The sequence below is a fragment of the Gobius niger genome (genome assembly GCF_951799975.1).
Source record: "Gobius niger genome assembly, chromosome: 20".
Taxonomy (NCBI): Eukaryota; Metazoa; Chordata; class Actinopteri; order Gobiiformes; family Gobiidae; genus Gobius; species Gobius niger.
This window is the reverse complement of record NC_136871.1, coordinates 14,572,821-14,590,734: the sequence shown is the minus strand read 5'-3', so window position 1 is coordinate 14,590,734 and position 17,914 is coordinate 14,572,821. Positions and strand designations below refer to the sequence as shown.

The following is a 17,914-nucleotide window of genomic DNA, read 5'->3' as shown; positions in this document are numbered from 1 at the left end:
TTCACTTCATTATTTTCCCAATTACAATACTACACACGTCATTTACACTGCACTTAATGTGAAAATATATTGGCGCTGAATAACGTTCAGATGGCTCAGTCTTGTCCTGTGGTTTATGATGTGGTTATGCCAACCCTTTACCAACCTTGAGGCTGTTCATCCATGTTGTGAATCATGTCCATTGCATATAGACTCTCCATATAAACTCTCCAGAGTTCTGAAGAAGTTGTAGATGTCCTTTGAGCTTTCTTTAATGTTGCAATTTGTAGCCTGTTGTGTAAGGGAAGCAGCAGCTCCTGGAGGAATCACTCATCAATAATGCTCTGGATGGTCAAACGTGGCCTCCAGTCCCTCTCCTTCTATGCTTTGATTACACTCAGTATCCCCGGGATTTGAGCCTGACATCGCTATAGCAACACTGCACCCCACCTCTGTGTAGTAGCGCACATTCTGTTTCATTTTACACTTCAGGGTGAGCGCAGTTAGAGCACCCAAAAAGTGATCTGATGAGAAACATGCAAAGCCAACTAAATAATGTCCAATGGTTACACTTTATTTTACGCTACCTTGATACATTATACCAAACAAACAAGCAAACGTTGTATCTGCTTTGTAACAATCTGTAATGTACATACACCATAAAATCATGTGTATTAGTACTTTGGAGGTACATAATGTGATAAGACATAAGGGCTTAAGGTTAGGGTTGGGGTCTCCACACTACAATGACATAGTACTCCATTGTGTGTAGCCCATAGGTACAAGTTATTACACATTGTTACCTAGCACATTACAATGTACTAAATTTGGCAGGTGTAATGTATCAAGGGCAGTGTAAAATAAAGTGTTACCCAAGAATCACAGAATTTCTATCCACAAAAGATTAAATTCAAGCGAGACACAGATGAACTGGGGCAACAAAATCTAAATTATGGGTTGAAATATATGCGTTTGTTTTGTTGGCATATTTGAGACAACGAGTTTTACTTTTTTTTTTACATACATACATACATACATACACTGAAACACAAAAGATCCCTACCCGCTGAGTCTACCTGTGGAGACGTGCACAAATGCAAATGCACAAAAGCTTTACATTTGAATGTTGCGCTACACAGTTAAACCAGCCAATGCCTCACAGAACAGCACACGGGAAACAACACTTTGAAAAGTAGAAACATCACTTTGTTGTATACCACTGGTCGCAGCCTTACTAGCACCGATATGGACCCAGTCACTGACTCACGCCAGACGCCGGCTTAATACCATCACTGACCCTTATTGCAAACTTCATTCATTCCGTGGTGTCCCATCTGTCCAGTCCGTGTTCCAGCGCTGTGTCCCCAAATTAAGTCTTTAGTTTTTAGAGCTGCTTATGATGATACACTTGCAACCTTACGAAGAGTTCAAACTGGATATATATCTATATAAGAAACTACTGAGTGTAACATACACAGCTCTTGTATAAGCTACATTGGAGAGAAAAACATCACCACACCGATTAATTAATAAAAACAAATGTATGAAACTATGAAGTACAGTGTTAATAGTGTCTATATGTTGACCTCCGCAACCATCACTTAGTATTTGTGGAGTTTTCACTTAAAAAAATAATAATATTAACTGCTTAATCTGTCATCATACAACAACTGTACAACGAAATTTGTCCTCTGCATATGACCCATCACATTGTAAAGGAACCTTTGGACCATTCCATGTTGTAGCTCAAAAACAGACATAGTTTATTTTATTTTTTTAATTAAACATTTTTTACGAGGAGCAATTGGCAAATGGGACATTTAGTCAACTTTATTTACAGCCACAAAAATCCCAAGTACAAGTCAAATATGGACTTCCAACAATCAGTTATTGGTTACTTTATATATTAGGATATGTAACTCCTTAAACCCAGGCTTCTGATTGGCTGAATCCTGGAGGGTACGGTAGCGCAGCAGTGAGTGCTCTCGCTTCACAGCTAGAAGGTCCAGGGTTATATCCCCACCTGTGGGGCCTTTCTGTGTGGAGTTTGCATGTTCTCTCTGTGTTTGCGTAGGTTTCCTCCGGGTACTCCGGTTTCCCCTACCACTAAAAACATGTACAATAGGCCAGAATGAATGATGTGAGTTATTGTATGGTGGTGGTCAGAGGGACCGTTGGCGCTGATTGTGTGCAGTCGTGACAGCGCTTCTGTCAGTCTCCCCCAGGGGAAACTGAAGCTACAAATGTAGCTTACCACCACCAAATATGGAGTGAATGTACAATTGTCTCATGTAAAGCGCTTTGTGACTATGTCTGTGAAAGGCGCTATATAAATAAAGTTCTTCTTCTTCTTCTTCTTCTACACAGAGAGCTCTTCGCTCTGAGGAATAAGGAGAAAACATTTGATGTATAATGTTATAAAACAATAATGTTTTGAGCTATTTTAACAAACAATTGGATAATGAATAAAATACATTTGGGTTTTTGTAAAATCATCTAGTAAAGGAGGCTTCACAGGCCTTGACAGCACACCTCTGCTTGTGAAGCAGAATGGGATATTTGGTGTTCGTAGTGTTGTAGTTTCAAGTGCAGAGGATCTACAATGAGTAAAATGCCCTTTAAAATTGCAAATATAAACAGCACCATATTTTGAAAAAGGACACTGGATCAAAAACTGGAAATCAATCTTTGAATCAAATAAAAGCTGAACTCTCATCTCAGGTTAGACCCTGGAAAAGAAATTCAGGTAAAAGCATAAATCTGTCAAAGACAACTCAGTTTTAATATGAAATCACCCACGGACAGACAGCACTTTGTCAAAAACACTTTATTTTTAACGACGTCACAAAGATCCTATTGTCCATCGCATCACTGAGCACAGACCGGTGGATCTCCTGTGACAGGTGAACATGCTGTTACAGCATGTCTCCATTCGCAGCATGAAAACAACCAGTCATCCCCTCTACAGGACAATCACTCTGCAAGGAGCCATGGACAGAAAGTGGATCTGTGCTTTTTTTTTACCAGGTTATAAGAATAAGAACATGCCTTGAATGTTAAACAGCTCTGTCCCAACCCATTCATGCAGATCAATCAACACGTCTAGATGACTGTATGTCTGCTCTTTTTTGCAACAACAAAAAAGCCAGATAGATTTAATAACCTTTTAGTGAACATTTTTGGTCTAGGTTCAGCCCATTTACATGCAAACAAGACAGTGGCTTGACATAGCTTCAAAGGCCAGCGGTCCAAATCCATTAAATAACCACCATGGAGAATGAACAACATTGCATGGTGCCTTTGAGCACAGAAAATCACTTTGTCAGACTAGGATTAACGATTATTATTATTAAGTACCAGACAATAAACATTCAAAGCATTTGTAACAAAAGGAAAATGAAAGACATCATATGTATTGTTATGTTTGAGTTGCTTTTGTCATAAAGCTGTATGAAAGGCAAAGCGTGCAGATAATTGAAGGGAGCACTGCAGTGGTGATTCACAACATGAAACCGTGGCTTTTGACGTCAACACAATCCTGGATGTGTTTCTCGCTTCGGAGAATCACTCATTTTCTTCTGATCATCTTCATGGAATAGATGCGTATCATTGGTTTAGGTCAAAGTGTCACCATCAACTCAGAAACATGTTGAGCTATTACACATAATCAAAGCGCACACAGTGAATCTAGCTCTTGCTCTGGCCTGAAATAACAGTCGGCTGTGGATCTGGCGGTTAATGTCACATTTGCATTAACAAGGAAAAGAAACAAGAGGTCTGTCCTGCGTCTTTTAAGCAGTTTCGTCCTTTCAACCATTGTTAGTTTGACAGATTAATTTCCCTATGAAATGGGCTCTGAAATGATATAAAAAAAAGTGTGTTTAACAAGTGAAAATCCCTTTTGAAAAAACAATGAAATTAATCATGAAGTTTAGATCCTTATATCACTGTACTACCTTCGTTCATGCTGTTTAATGGGTTTTGAATAATTGGTGGTTAAATGGGGGGATTAGGATCCTTGCTTTTTCTTGGAAGACTTTTTTAGCAAAATGTGCTTTGGGAATTGACTCTTTGGGCCTCATTCAAGACACAAATGTATTCTTAAAGACTTCTTGGGAAGGTTTTTGGCATTCACAAAACTTGTTCTTAGCTGAAAAAGAACAAAAAACACTGAGGAGGACTATAATATTAGAAGCACTTATGTGTTGTGTACCGTATGTGCTCCTACGGTATTATTACGCCTTACAATATAGTGCCCCTTTTTATCCGCTTAGAAAATCGACATGTTTAATTTTGTGCAACTAGACTTGGATCGTGTAACTTTTCATGTTACCGTATTTAAATAGGGAAAACGGGGAAGAGCTTGGTATCGTCTAACTTCACCCCAGTTTGGAGCTAACCCTTGCTGGGAGAGGCTAAACTGAGCGCATGCACAAAGACCAGACAGCTACGCATCAACTCGTCTAAGCTAAGGTAAGAACATATCTCAGTATGCAAAAACGGTGGCCTGTTCCTTTAAACACATATTTAAAGTGCACACAACAATAAGGGGAAAAGTAAAATAAATAAAAAAACCTTAGTCAACACCAAAGTCTGTTTTGGTTATTTTTCAGAGTTGAGTTTATACAGAAATAATACCTAACCGTTGGATTTAAAGCAGTTTTCGACAGTACGTGGAGACAGCAGGAGCAGTGACCACATATACATGTGAGATCAAAATAAAGGCATGTCCTATTGGGAGTAGGCCTCGTGGAAGGCCCAGGACACGCTGGTGGGACTATGTCGCTGGCCTGGTGTTGCCTTGGGGTCCCCTCAGAACAGCTGGAGGAGGTGTGCGGGGTCGGGAAGTCTGGGCATCTCTGCTGAGACTGCTGCCTCCGCGACCCGGCCCCAGATAAAGCGGAAGAAAATGGATGGATGGATGGATAAAAACAAAAGAGGGTGAAAAATTAACAAAATAATTGGTCATTTTAAAAAATAACTACACAGAAACAATGTTTTGTCAGAATTTATTACAGCGTTTCATCTTGGTACTTGATAATGGAATAACTTGTTATATTATCGACCGACATCAAAATCATCATTATGTTATTGGCTCCACTGTGTTATTATGTTTTCGGCCTGTTATTACGTTATCGGGCTAATACATTTTAAAACTAGACAAATTTATGACATTACTGATCATTATTATGCTACGTTACAAGGATAACAATGGATAACAATTTTACACAGACCCATTGTGACTCATTTCAGAAGTAAAACGTGACCATTTTTTGCTTATCATAAATTAGATAAGGTCTCTCACTCACATTCAACAATGCATTTTAGAAATCTGTGCACACATTGTCTTGTTAAATGCACCTGAATACAAAGTTCCGCCCCTGTGGAATTATGTGTACGTTTCCCTAAAGTATTTGCAAACTGACCATATAAAACTCTCCTCTATCTATAATGAAATGTTTTCTCACATCCCTTTAAAAATGTTTTGGCTTCCGCTCGCTTGTCTTTTTCTTATAGTTTCTCTAAAACCCGACTGAATAAAAATGTAACGAACCAAACAAGAGGACTGTTTGCTTTAATTCAACATGTCCAAAATAATGTGACTATAGCGATGGACTCGCATGAATCATTCATACAGCCTCATTTTCATAAAGGTGACCAGTGCCATTTCTATGCGTGGCATAATTTACTCAATGTATTATTTATACTGTTGCCAACACAGAATCTCTGTCATCTCTTCACTTTCTCCCCAGGGACTGCGACTTACAAATGTACTTTAATTAACGTTAAATGTTCCCAGTCAGATCGAAGACACACACAGACTATTTCTAGTGAGCCATGTCTTCTCATGTGCTTCTGTGACTCACTCAGCAGGGCGCCTCTTACCGTGTCCACTTTGAAATATCCTGCCGTGCTTTACAGGACATAAACTGTAGACCAAGATGATTACCTCCACTGGATATGCTGCCTGGGGTGAATACTATTCTATATCCATGTCAGCCACCTTTATAGGTATGGAGCATTCACAATAAATGACTTGCCTCACTGGAATACTCCCCTGAGACACAGCAACACAGCGCTCATTGCATATGCAGATCATTGCAGAGGAGGTCAAGCTAATCGGCAGAGTTCAGAGATTGCAAATTTAACTCGGTCTTGTGTAATGTTTTAATATTGTGGATTGAAAAAAGTGATTAATTTATGTTGCATGAACTGTCCTGCAATAGAGTGTGTATGTAGTGAAAAGGGAATTCACACTTTGATTTAAATAAACCGTTTCCTGTTATTTATTTATTTTCATCTATTTAGGCCCAAATGTTGTCAGATAAAGTGTCCTCCTCCTGCCTTGAGCTTAACAAAAACAACATGTAGACAATGATGACAATAATGATAATTTCATTTATTTCCACTGGATAATACAAACTCAACAAAAATAAAAACAACTTAAGCATCTCCAGTAAAAAGCTTGTTCATTTTCCTTTATTAAAAGGGTCCTGATGAATATACCATTTGTAAGCAGTTTGGACTGAAATATATTATAGAACTAAATGAATGGAATAAAAACAAACACCCGAAATTTATTATGTGACTCCATACAACAGTGGGAGGAAAAGGTAAGTACACCGTTTGGAATTTATCACATTTCTGCCTAAATTGGTCATATAATGTGGCCTGATCTTCATCAAAATCATAAGAATGAATAAACAGTGTCTGCTTAAACTAACACGACCCAAACATTTACATTTGATCATATTTTTATAGGCCACAACATGTAAACATTCACAGGAGAGCGTGGAATAAGTAAGTACACCTGAATCTCACTGAACTGCAGCAGTTTTGTAAAGAGGAATGGTCCAAGATTCATCCTGATTGTTGTAAGAAGGAAAGAGAAAGAAAAGTAGTTATTGCTGCAAAAGAAGGATCAGCCAACTTACTTACTTGTTCCATGCTGTTGTGAATCTCTCAGGTTTTTCTGCAAAATATCTTGATAAACTTGTACATGTTTGGTTTTTCGAAAGAGCTCTTGGATGCTCAATAGCACTACTGAAAAAGATACTGTGGACTGGTTGACCAAAGCTGAATTGTTTGGGAGGAACACACAACGTCATGTGTGGAGGAAACATGGAACAGCACATAATCATCTAATCATCATCTAATAATCCGCTATCATCAATAGAAAAATGCATTCACAAGTTTATTAAGATATTTGACCTGGCCCCATACATTCAAATACACAAAAAAGAAAAGAAAATGCATCACTTAATTAGGCTGTCTATTCTATATTTATAGTAATATAATATTTATAGTAGAAGCTGCCAAAATACCTGCTTGAAAATATAGGCTTTAAAAAGTACGAGTTTTCTCTTTAATTGCAAAGCAGGAGTGTTATATTGTAATAAAACTTGCTGACGAAATATTCTTATGTTCTAATGTAATTGTTATGCAAAACAGAGTTTCAAAGCAGTTGATAGCTGCTTATAATAGCAGTTAATAAGTCATGTGCATCACACATGTTATTAAGCGTTTACAGGACAACCCCCCCTCGCAATCCACCGCCCTCAGGTCTGAGGAAAGCATGGGGAGGGGGCGGCACCAAAACATGGCAATGCAAGTCTGTCCACCCCCCACCCCCATGTCCTGCCCACTTTTTGCGCCAGGTATGACACTGAAGATTCCAAGGAGCGCCACCCGTCTGCGCCCTCGTCTTCTCTACAGCCTGCGCTATGAACCTCAAGATCTGGCCCTTAGGGCTTGACAAATGGCTCAGCTCGATGGGACACTGGCCCCATCCCTTGTTGTCTCATTTTTTTTTTTTAAATATATATTAGGTTTAACGTCAGTAAATGCTTGGGACTAGTGCAATCACACCTATCAAATATCAACTCATGATTATAAGCACATGCCTCATCTGACAGACAAACTATAGCGAAAAAGGGAATTAGCCCAGACATTTTCTTTCTTTCTTTCTATCTATCTTTTTTTCTTTTCAAGCACGTTCTGAATTGAGAACCTGCTTCGGTGCTTGGCTGTCGATGACGCCCCACTGCCAACGGAGTGGGGGCTTCAACTAATGAAGCCCCTATAACAAGCACGATGCAGGGCAGGCATTTGCATGCAGCTGGTTTTGCTGCATTGCCTACCCCTTAAGCGGTATCCTAACAACACAATATAAGAGCCATCACCAGAATTTCATACAAAGGCACTTGCTTTTTCCTGGAATATTTATCGGTCAATATCATTGATCATTATTGTATTGTGATTAAATCAATGTGCTTTCAAAGGTTGGAAGATTACTGTCCGAATATTTGCCATAAATGTGACAAATGAGTTGGTATTATTAAACACTGAATCTTAATCACCACAGTACAGGTGCCTGCATTTTTGTAAAAAGGGTAAAAAAGCAAACGTTTCCTATTGGTGATGATAAGTGTGGTGGTCACTGTAGGGTATAATATAATATTCTCCGACATTTGTAAGAAGAAAAAAAAAAGAAAGAAAGAAAAATACTATGCACTATACTGAAATTTCAGTGTTACTATGTTTTCCCGTGGACTTAAAGGAACAGGCCACCGTTTTTCCTTACTGAGATAAATAGAATGGATAGCTAGCTGAGTTGATGCACCACGCATCAACTCGGAGCTCAGGTTAGAACATATCTCAGTATGTAAAAACGGTGGCCTGTTGCTTTAATTGATGTGGCAGCACAGGGTGAAGAGGTGCGAAGATTAAGGGGAGACATTCAGCTGTAAGTGTTCCGCGTGTTGTATGACTTATTTTTAGAAATCGTAAACATGAATTGAGGAATGAGGAATTTCATTTAATAATACAAATATTTTATATCTGATGTCCATCCAAAAGGAAACCCTCTGAAAATGGTCACCCAGGCGGTCAGATCAGTCCGTTGGGTCTGTTTGGTTTTCAAGTAATAAGTACAACGATGAGTGAAACCCAACTATTTGAACGTAATGACACCAGTCTTTGGTTATCTGTGTCATGATCCAGAGGTAGCTCTAATGTCAGATCAGTCTGCTTTGGCATTGGCCGTAATGAAAGAGCTGATAATGAAGCTGGTGCATACACACATGATCACACATTCATCACAGCGTTCTCTCATTGAAATGCCACACATCACTCAGCTCTTACCACCCTCCTAGTGCTTTCCTTACGTATTGATCATTTATTTTCTCTAGTGTTTTGCCAAAATCAACATCATTAAAGGCTGTTGGTATCATTCCGATTATCCATTCTCTTTAAGAAGTCATGGTACCACAAATGGATCTGAAAACTTGCAATTTGATCTGTCTTCTGCAATATATTCTTGAATTAAGAGCTATTAATGGCAACCGCCTTCACTTATTTTTAACAATGCTACAGGACCACAAATGTCAGATGTTTGTTTTTGAAAATTGACATTGTAAGACAGAGATAATAAAGGAATATAATACTTGGATCCACATTTTGGAAATACCACACTCTCTCCACACAGTTTCCGATGGTGTTTTTTGATTGAAACCTTTTATAACATTAATTATAGTCACTGGCTTGTCATTTGTCATGTCATGATTTTTTTCTTTTGCAGGATATTACAGTAAACAAAGAATGTTAGATATTGAAAGGTTTTGCACTGGTAACCATTTTCCTGGATGTGAGTATGGCATGTTTGCTAAGAGAAGCAGTTTGCCTCCATTGTGTGATCTACCTCAGTCGGTTTTGAGTCATCTCCTTTCTGCGCGGTCTCCCACTGTGCTCCTCTCGCTGCTCCTGAGAGCTTACGAAACTTCGCCTCACTGTGCTGCTGTGCACAAATTCTGATCCATACCTGCCTCATCAACCGTGCTAAAGTGGTTTAATAATATTCTGTTAAATAACGCTGTCAAATATCAGTATGCATGGCTTTTTTTGGATGATCTGCCATGATTATTTGTATTATTCATTTTTATTTGGCCAGGATTGTGAGAGATGCTCACCACGCTGGATTCTAGTTACTCTGTTCTCCCACACTCGCACTCACCGAGGATTTACACCAAAATTGTGCATGTTTTTAGTGGAAGTAAACCAAATCACCCAGAGGAAACCTACGGAGATGCGGGACGAGCATGCAAACTCGTGCCTATTTAAAGACAGGAAGAGGCAAGGATGGGGAAAAATACATTCCGTCAGTGTGCTGTGATGCTCCAGAAAATGAAATAAATAAATTATAACATTTAAACAGTGCCTTTCTACCTGCTTTAGGCAGTCAATGCGCTTTACATCAAGGGACCAGTCACCCATTCATACACCAGTGTAAGCAGACTCTGGACGTAAGGTGGGTGAAGTGTCTTGCCCAAGGACACAGCGACAGTGTGCACCTGCGGGACTGAAACCGCTGATCCTCCGATCACACAGCGACCCGCTCTGTTATCTGTAATAACTCGTTCCAATGTAGTGCATACAATGGATACATGTGTATAGGTTGGAACATACGTGTGTGTTAGGGTTATGCGTCTTATCACATTTTGTACCTTCAAACTATTTATTACAATATAATAAAAAAAACTCTCTCTGCCAAAAAAAAAATCTGTTTTAAGCCAAGTTTAAAAGAGGTGTCTATACCCCCTTGTCCCCATTGGTCAGTTGTTGGCAGAGGAACAAAAGATGCCAGATGGACACAGTGGGCAGACAACCAAATAAACAATATAACACAGGGGATTAATTCTATGGGTGGCACTTCATGTTTTGAGGATGAAAACCATCTGGACCAAAGGAAAACCATTTCAATATTTCCAAATGCAACATAGTGAAAAGCATCCTCTGCTGTGGTGATAATGAGGTGGATAAGCAGAGGTCTTGCATGTAAGCAATTACTCACATGTGCACTTATTTATCCTGCAATTGCCTTGGCAAGACAAATCTGCTGTTATTTGCCCTTGATCATCTCAGCATGATGAGCTAAATAAGACACCTGTGCTTGATCATGGAATCAGGTTTATTACATATATATATTTGTTTGCCAATCCTTGGCATAGGCGATCTAGGTGCCTATGGGGGTTAGAGAAAGGGGTTGCCCAGCCACCTCGCAGACAAATGAAGGGGTCTGCTCTTTGCCTCCAAAAAGTATGGACTGAGTTTGGCCGTCTTTCTGTGGTTATTGGACTCTTGTGTAGGACTGATGCTCCAACACCTAAAGGTCCAAACCAGCTGCTGCAGGTGGTCGTCCCTTCCTCCTTAGTTCCGGAACTGCTCCAGCATCTACATGGGGAGCCAGCTGCGGCCCATTTCTCAGTGGAACGCGCTGGTGCAGTCCTATTACTGGCCCTTTATGCTCGGAGCAATGTAGAGCCTGCCAGACCTGCAGATCACCAGTGTCCAAATGGAGGGCACCTATGGGTGTCGTGCATGTTAGTTGCCCACACAGCATGTTGTTTGTTTGTTTGCTTGCTTGTTTGTTGCAGTTGATTTTGGAGCTAACTGTGATCTCTAGGGGAAACAGATATGTTTTAATGGCTGATAGCTAAATATGTGAACTTGTAATGACAATGTGTTGGGGGGCCTGCCTGAGGTGCTCTATGTGACCAAGGTAGCCATATATAACATACTACTTTCTGTCTTCTGTTCAAGGTGCTTTACGACATTCACTGTTGATGTTTATTCCTGTTATGACTGGTATTTTACTGTGTCTGTGACCGAGACCAAGTTTATGTATTTATTTCATTGTGTCCGAACCATTGACATGTACTGTCAATGGGCTGAACACTCGGTTACACAGTGTAGTTACAAAGTAGTGACATTATTCTAAAATAAAGAAGAAAAAAAACTTGAGTTCTTGCATAGGTCTCACGCAAACAGACAAATACTGTAAGATGTTGAATACTGTTACAGCCATTAATCATTAAGACTAAACGGCATCTAAACAACTCTAGAGATTCACATGCCATTCCCACTTGAATTAATTAATCTGAATCTCTAAGGCTTGACTAATAAGCATCTCACAATTCAAACCATGCCACAGTTTCCTGCAATAGGAATGGAAGAACATACTGAAGCAGTTAGTAAAATGACTTCATGTGGGAACATTGGTGTAAAAATGTACTTTCTGCAGCACACATATGGCTGGTGCATGTTTTTATGTAATTTAGAGTCCTTTGATGAGGCTTCTCTTGGGAATAAAGGGACAGATGAGGCCAAGACTTTCAATGTTCTCCAAATTGAGATATGTAGCAAGCAGCATTTACATATAAAATGGCAGGCATGAAAATGTGCAGTTGTTATGCCTCAGCCACTCATAAATTCCTATTTATTTAAAAAGTTCAAAAGAGTAGAATAAAAGGAAGCTGGCTTGTTAGCTTCTCTCTCTCTCAATCAAACAGCTTGATGGCATGACAGCATGAAGACACCCCGTCTCTGTGGCTCATGCTGGTGACTGTGCCTTATCAGAGTGTAAGGTCAAAGATGAGTTGATCCACTCGGGACATGCTGATTATTTTTAAAGAATCGTCCTGCAGGCAGCTTGACTCTCAGTGGTAACCCATGAATTTGATTAGCAGTTCTCGATATTGGGAGACATATTGATCATTTGTACATCATCAAGAGCTGACAAGGCTAATGAACTATCTGCACATCACCATCAGAACAGATATCGATGCTGACACGTGCTTCAACATATCATCAGTGGAGTTCAGCAGAGTGAGGAGAGTGCATGAACTTCTTCCTACATGAAATGCTAAATGTTTATTTTTGTCCAGAGTTGAAAAACAATTGCCACATTTATACACATTGCTTTTTTCTGTCAATATTATTTATTCATTTTCTTATTTATTTGATCAGTGTTTGAAAGTGTCATGTTGTCTGCGACAATTTTTTGAGATATATAAGTTTAAGGCACAATGGAGGCTTAGCTGTAGTAACTACTAGCCATGGATATTCACAGATATTCTAATTAAAAATGTTGTAGTCGGGGTAGGAGCGCTGACAATGTGACTGGAGTAAAATAAGAATCCTTAGCAAACGTTGGTAAATTATGTGGTACAACACGGTCGTCATAACAAATACATTTATTCAATGAAAAAGCACAGTAACATCTTATAAGCTGTTTGTTCGTATGCATTTATCACAGACTTCTCATATTACTTATGCAGATACATAATACAGATATATAATACTTTTTGTGTAAAAATATATATATTTTTTTACTTCACAACAACTTCACTTCCACATTTACATGTACACCCTACACAGAGAAAAAGGCTTCATACTTTACACAAAGAACTACAAATGCAAAAAACATATAAGTACAGTTACTCATTTGCATCTTATATATCTTCATAAAACAGATGACAAAACTGTGACAATTAAAGAGAACTTTTCTAACCCGTTAAGTGTGACTGATGTGCCCCATTGTTAGCTGCCAGAAGTATAGCAAAAATGTGGAGGTAGCAATTATTTTTGAAAGGCATTTGGCATCACATAATATATACTCATATTCACATAGGACAAGTAAACAAAACTTAATACTTAATTGCCTTGATTTCAATACTTTTAAATACCACAAGGATCATTTTACATCCATTGACCAACATTTAGTAGACATTTGTCATGACAGCACAATGAAAATATTTGTTTTATCTAAACTTATGCTTGATAATATCAGGTGACTCAAGTACAGCAAACTGTGAAATCCAATTACTTCCTTTCCATGACTCACCAAAAGCTTTCTAGCTAACCCATGTTGTCTCACAGAGGTGTGTGACTTCTGATGATCTTTCTTGTCTAAGTTGAGCTGTTAAAAGCAACTTCATCATTGCAAAGCACATACTGTATGTTCCCCATGTCCCTCCTTTTCTGTTGCAATGTCTCTTTTTTTCTGAACTGTGTTATAAAAATAATGATGATCCGATTATTATTGGCATCTGTTGGAGAAGCTTTTCAAAGCTCTTGTTCACACCAAGCTGCAGTGATTCTAAAGTGTTCTGAAGATCAGATTTTTGCACCGCTTCAAGTTTCATTGTGTTCAAGCACCATTGTACGAAGGAGGAAAGTGTTGGAGCCACTGAACGAAGGAGGAGAGTGCTGGAGCCATTGAACGAAGGAGGAGAGTGTTGGAGCCATTGAACGAAGGAGGAGAGTGTTGGAGCCATTGAACGAAGGAGGAGAGTGTTGGAGCCATTGAACGAAGGAGGAGAGTGTTGGAGCCATTGAATGAAGGAGGAGAGTGTTGGAGCATTGAATGAAGGAGGAGAGTGTTGGAGACACTGAACGAAAGAGGAGAGTGTTGGAGCCATTGAACGAAGGAGGAGAGTGCTGGAGACACTGAACGAAGGAGGAGAGTGCTGGAGACACTGAACGAAGGAGGAGAGTGTTGGAGCCATTGAACGAAGGAGGAGAGTGCTGGAGCCATTGAACGAAGGAGGAGAGTGTTGGAGCCGTTGAACGAAGGAGGAGAGTGCTGGAGACATTGAACGAAGGAGGAGAGTGCTGGAGACACTGAACGAAGGAGGAGAGTGCTGGAGACATTGAACGAAGGAGGAGAGTGCTGGAGCCATTGAACGAAGGAGGAGAGTGCTGGAGCCATTGAACGAAGGAGGAGAGTGCTGGAGCCATTGAACGAAGGAGGAGAGTGTTGGAGCCATTGAACGAAGGAGGAGAGTGCTGGAGACACTGAACGAAGGAGGAGAGTGTTGGAGCCATTGAACGAAGGAGGAGAGTGATGGAGCCATTGAACGAAGGAGGAGAGTGCTGGAGACATTGAACGAAGGAGGAGAGTGTTGGAGCCATTGAACGAAGGAGGAGAGTGTTGGAGCCATTGAACGAAGGAGGAGAGTGCTGGAGACATTGAATGAAGGAGGAGAGTGTTGGAGCCATGGAACGAAGGAGGAGAGTGTTGGAGCATTGAATGAAGGAGGAGAGTGCTGGAGACATCAAATGATGGAGGAGACATTAAATGAAGGAGGAGAGTGGAGCTGGCTGGAGAATATGCATGTTCTTTTTTTCCCTGATTGGCAGCATTTTCCATTAACAAACGATCAATGCTTTTGTCTTCACTTGTGGGCAGGTGCAAAGAAACAGTGTTGGTAAGTGATGTTCACTTAAAAAAAAGTCATCCCCACCACTAACACTGAAAGAGAAAATGATTAGCCTGTGTCTCACAGATATTCATTTGTCATAGGAACAACCGACATTCATCTCAGTTGCTGTGGTGAAAGTTGCTCTGCCCCATCGACGGCAAGGGGTCGCCTGGGCGTGAATCCTCCTCTATAAAAGTCCATGATTCCAATTCCTCTCCACAGTGTGGACGCACCACCACCAATCCTTCAGCCATACCACATATTCTGGCAAGCTGGGTGATGCGTTTTCCCCAAGAACGCAACATCAAGAGTGTGATTTGAACTGTCTCCCTTCTGATTTTACCTTAGTCACTCTCACCACATTGTAATGCGGTTCACCTACATTCAGACAGGTTTTTGAGGCTGATGTACAGAGAGCTGACCATAGTGGCTTCCTCTTGTATGGGGTTGCTATTGCTGAGGGGTTGGGACCCACACACCAGGGTCAGCAATCTCTTGGGTACAGTGCCACTGAACAGCAGGTAGATACAGGGGTTGGCACAGCTGTTCAGACTGGCCAACAGCATTAGGATGGTGAAGGTGGCAGCTGCAACACAATATATTCATGTAATAACATCTTGTAAGAACAAAATTAACACTTACACTAACAACATTAAGAGCACACACAAGACTCGGGTAGAGTTGCCACGTAAAATACATTATATTTTAAGTTCATAAAGTGAAAGGGAGGGACCAGTATTATAATGATCTGATTTAGGCTACATGTGCAGTACTTTCTTTAAGGCTGTGAAGCTGTTCACCTAGAATTCTGCCTGTAGGCCGACAGCTGGTCATTAGAAACTCGGAAAATTAGAATATCGTTCAAAACTTAATTTATTTCTATAATTCAACTTAAAATGATAAACTAATATATGATATAGACTAGTTACATGCAAAGTGACATATGTCAAGCCTTTGTTATTATTTTGATGAATATGGCTTACAGTCCATTTTCAAAATATTCGATTTTTATGAGATTTTTAATTTGGGGTTTTTACAAGCTGAGTCATAATAATCAAAATTATAACACATAAAGGCTATATATGTCACTTTGAATGTAATGAGTCTATTAAATATTAGTTTCACAGTTTAAGTTGAATAACAGAGATGAATCCGCTTTTTAACAGTATTAACATTTTCCGAGTTTCACCTACAGTATGACTTCACACATGCATAGTTCTCGACTTAATCACATTGAACGTACCCTTATTAATTTGAATTGCACGATGCAATAGTAAACAGTCAAAACATCATTTATTAAACTAATAACAATGCAGATTTCAAAGCAATATTCTTTAAATAAAAGTGAACAAGGCTTATTTACTGAATATTTTTTTTATTTTGTTCCACCATGCTTTATTTGAAGAATGCTACTCAGAAAAGATCTTACTATGGGTGGGCGCCTGGGGGTCCCACACTGACCACAGCTGCACCGTGAAGAAGGGCGTCCAACATAGCACGTAGGCCAGAACTATCACCACGGTCATCTTCACAGTTTTTACCCTGGCCTTCGACACTCCGGCCAGGCTGCTGGCCCTGGAGGTAACGTGGTGCGATTTTATGTGAAAGTTCACGTGCACTGTCCGGCAGATGCGCACCTGGCAGCAGACCACCATAAAGATGGGGAGCACAAAAATGACAAGAGACGTCCACGTCACGTAGGCTTTGAGTCCCCACGGCTGCACAAATTGGCCCCAGCAGTCGTATACGCCCGGGGCCACTTCCACGCGCGAGAAGATGAAGATTTGCGGGAGACTGCCAATGAGAGACACGCACCACGCTGTGCACACGGACCCATTCCACCGCGCCGCGCGCCGCTGAAAGGTCACCATGGGCTTGCAGATGGCTTGGTAGCGGTCCACGGTCATCACCACGATCATGTAGGTGGACGCGAACATGCCCACGACCTGCAGGTACTTCACCAGGCGGCAAAGCACGTCTGGACCCACAAAACGGTCCGTAATGTCCCATATGAGCTGCGGGCATACCTGGAAGAAAGTCACCACCAAGTCCGCGACGCACAAGTGGAACACGAATACGCGCATACGGGACAGCTGCTTTCTGCGTCGCCAGAGCACCAGCATGAGCCCCGCGTTCAGGGCTCCCGCGGTGACGAAGATGATGGCCAGGAGCGCGATCTCCACCCGGGCCAAGTGTTCGTCTCGGGGCTCCTCATCGTTCAGTGCGCGCTCCAATGTCTGGTTTGTGCCGTTTACGCTCAGCCAGGACATGATCAAGACGCACGAGCCACAACTCTAAAGCATCCCAGACTCTAACAATAGGCTATTCTTAAATACTCCTACACCTTTTCTCAAATTAGGCTATGTTTCTGGTAATGTAAAACAATTAATTTTTTTGTGGCAAACAGGTGGAATTCAGCTGCGCAACAAGTGATTCTCTCAGTGTGAATGAAGAGAGCGGCAGTGGGCGCTTTTATAAGCAGAGGAGGGGCGAACTGAATGCACGTAAACATAGGGTACTTGTCAGAAGAATTCATATAATTTAAAAGGAGTATGTAAAATAACAATAATGTTCATATTCTCTATAGCCTGTCTGATGCAACGTTTTGATTGCTCTATTGTATTCTTGCCACCAAAGAGGATAGAGCATAAATATATATATATATATATATATATATATATATATATATATATATATATATATATATATATATATATATATATATATATATATATATACAAAAAAACATTATACAAACTATAACTAAAGCAATATATCGTTACACAAGTACTAGGGCCTTTCTGACCCCTCCCTATCGAGTAAGTACTGTTTTGACAATTAATTTATCGATAAGGAAACCAATATTCAGGCAACTGTGTGCAAAGGACATGTTG

General features: G+C 40.2%; 1 protein-coding gene across 1 annotated transcript; it reads right to left on the bottom strand.

Annotated features, from left to right (window-relative positions):
• Nucleotides 1–15,394: 15,394 nt before the first annotated feature.
• avpr2b.1 (arginine vasopressin receptor 2b, tandem duplicate, 1) lies at nucleotides 15,395–17,290 on the bottom strand (the record flags this gene model as incomplete). Its single annotated transcript, XM_079578596.1, has 2 exons — nucleotides 15,395–15,606; nucleotides 16,450–17,290. The coding sequence occupies 2 exons, from the start codon at nucleotides 17,288–17,290 to the stop codon at nucleotides 15,395–15,397; spliced, it is 1,053 nt and encodes a 350-aa protein (XP_079434722.1).
• Nucleotides 17,291–17,914: the final 624 nt, after the last annotated feature.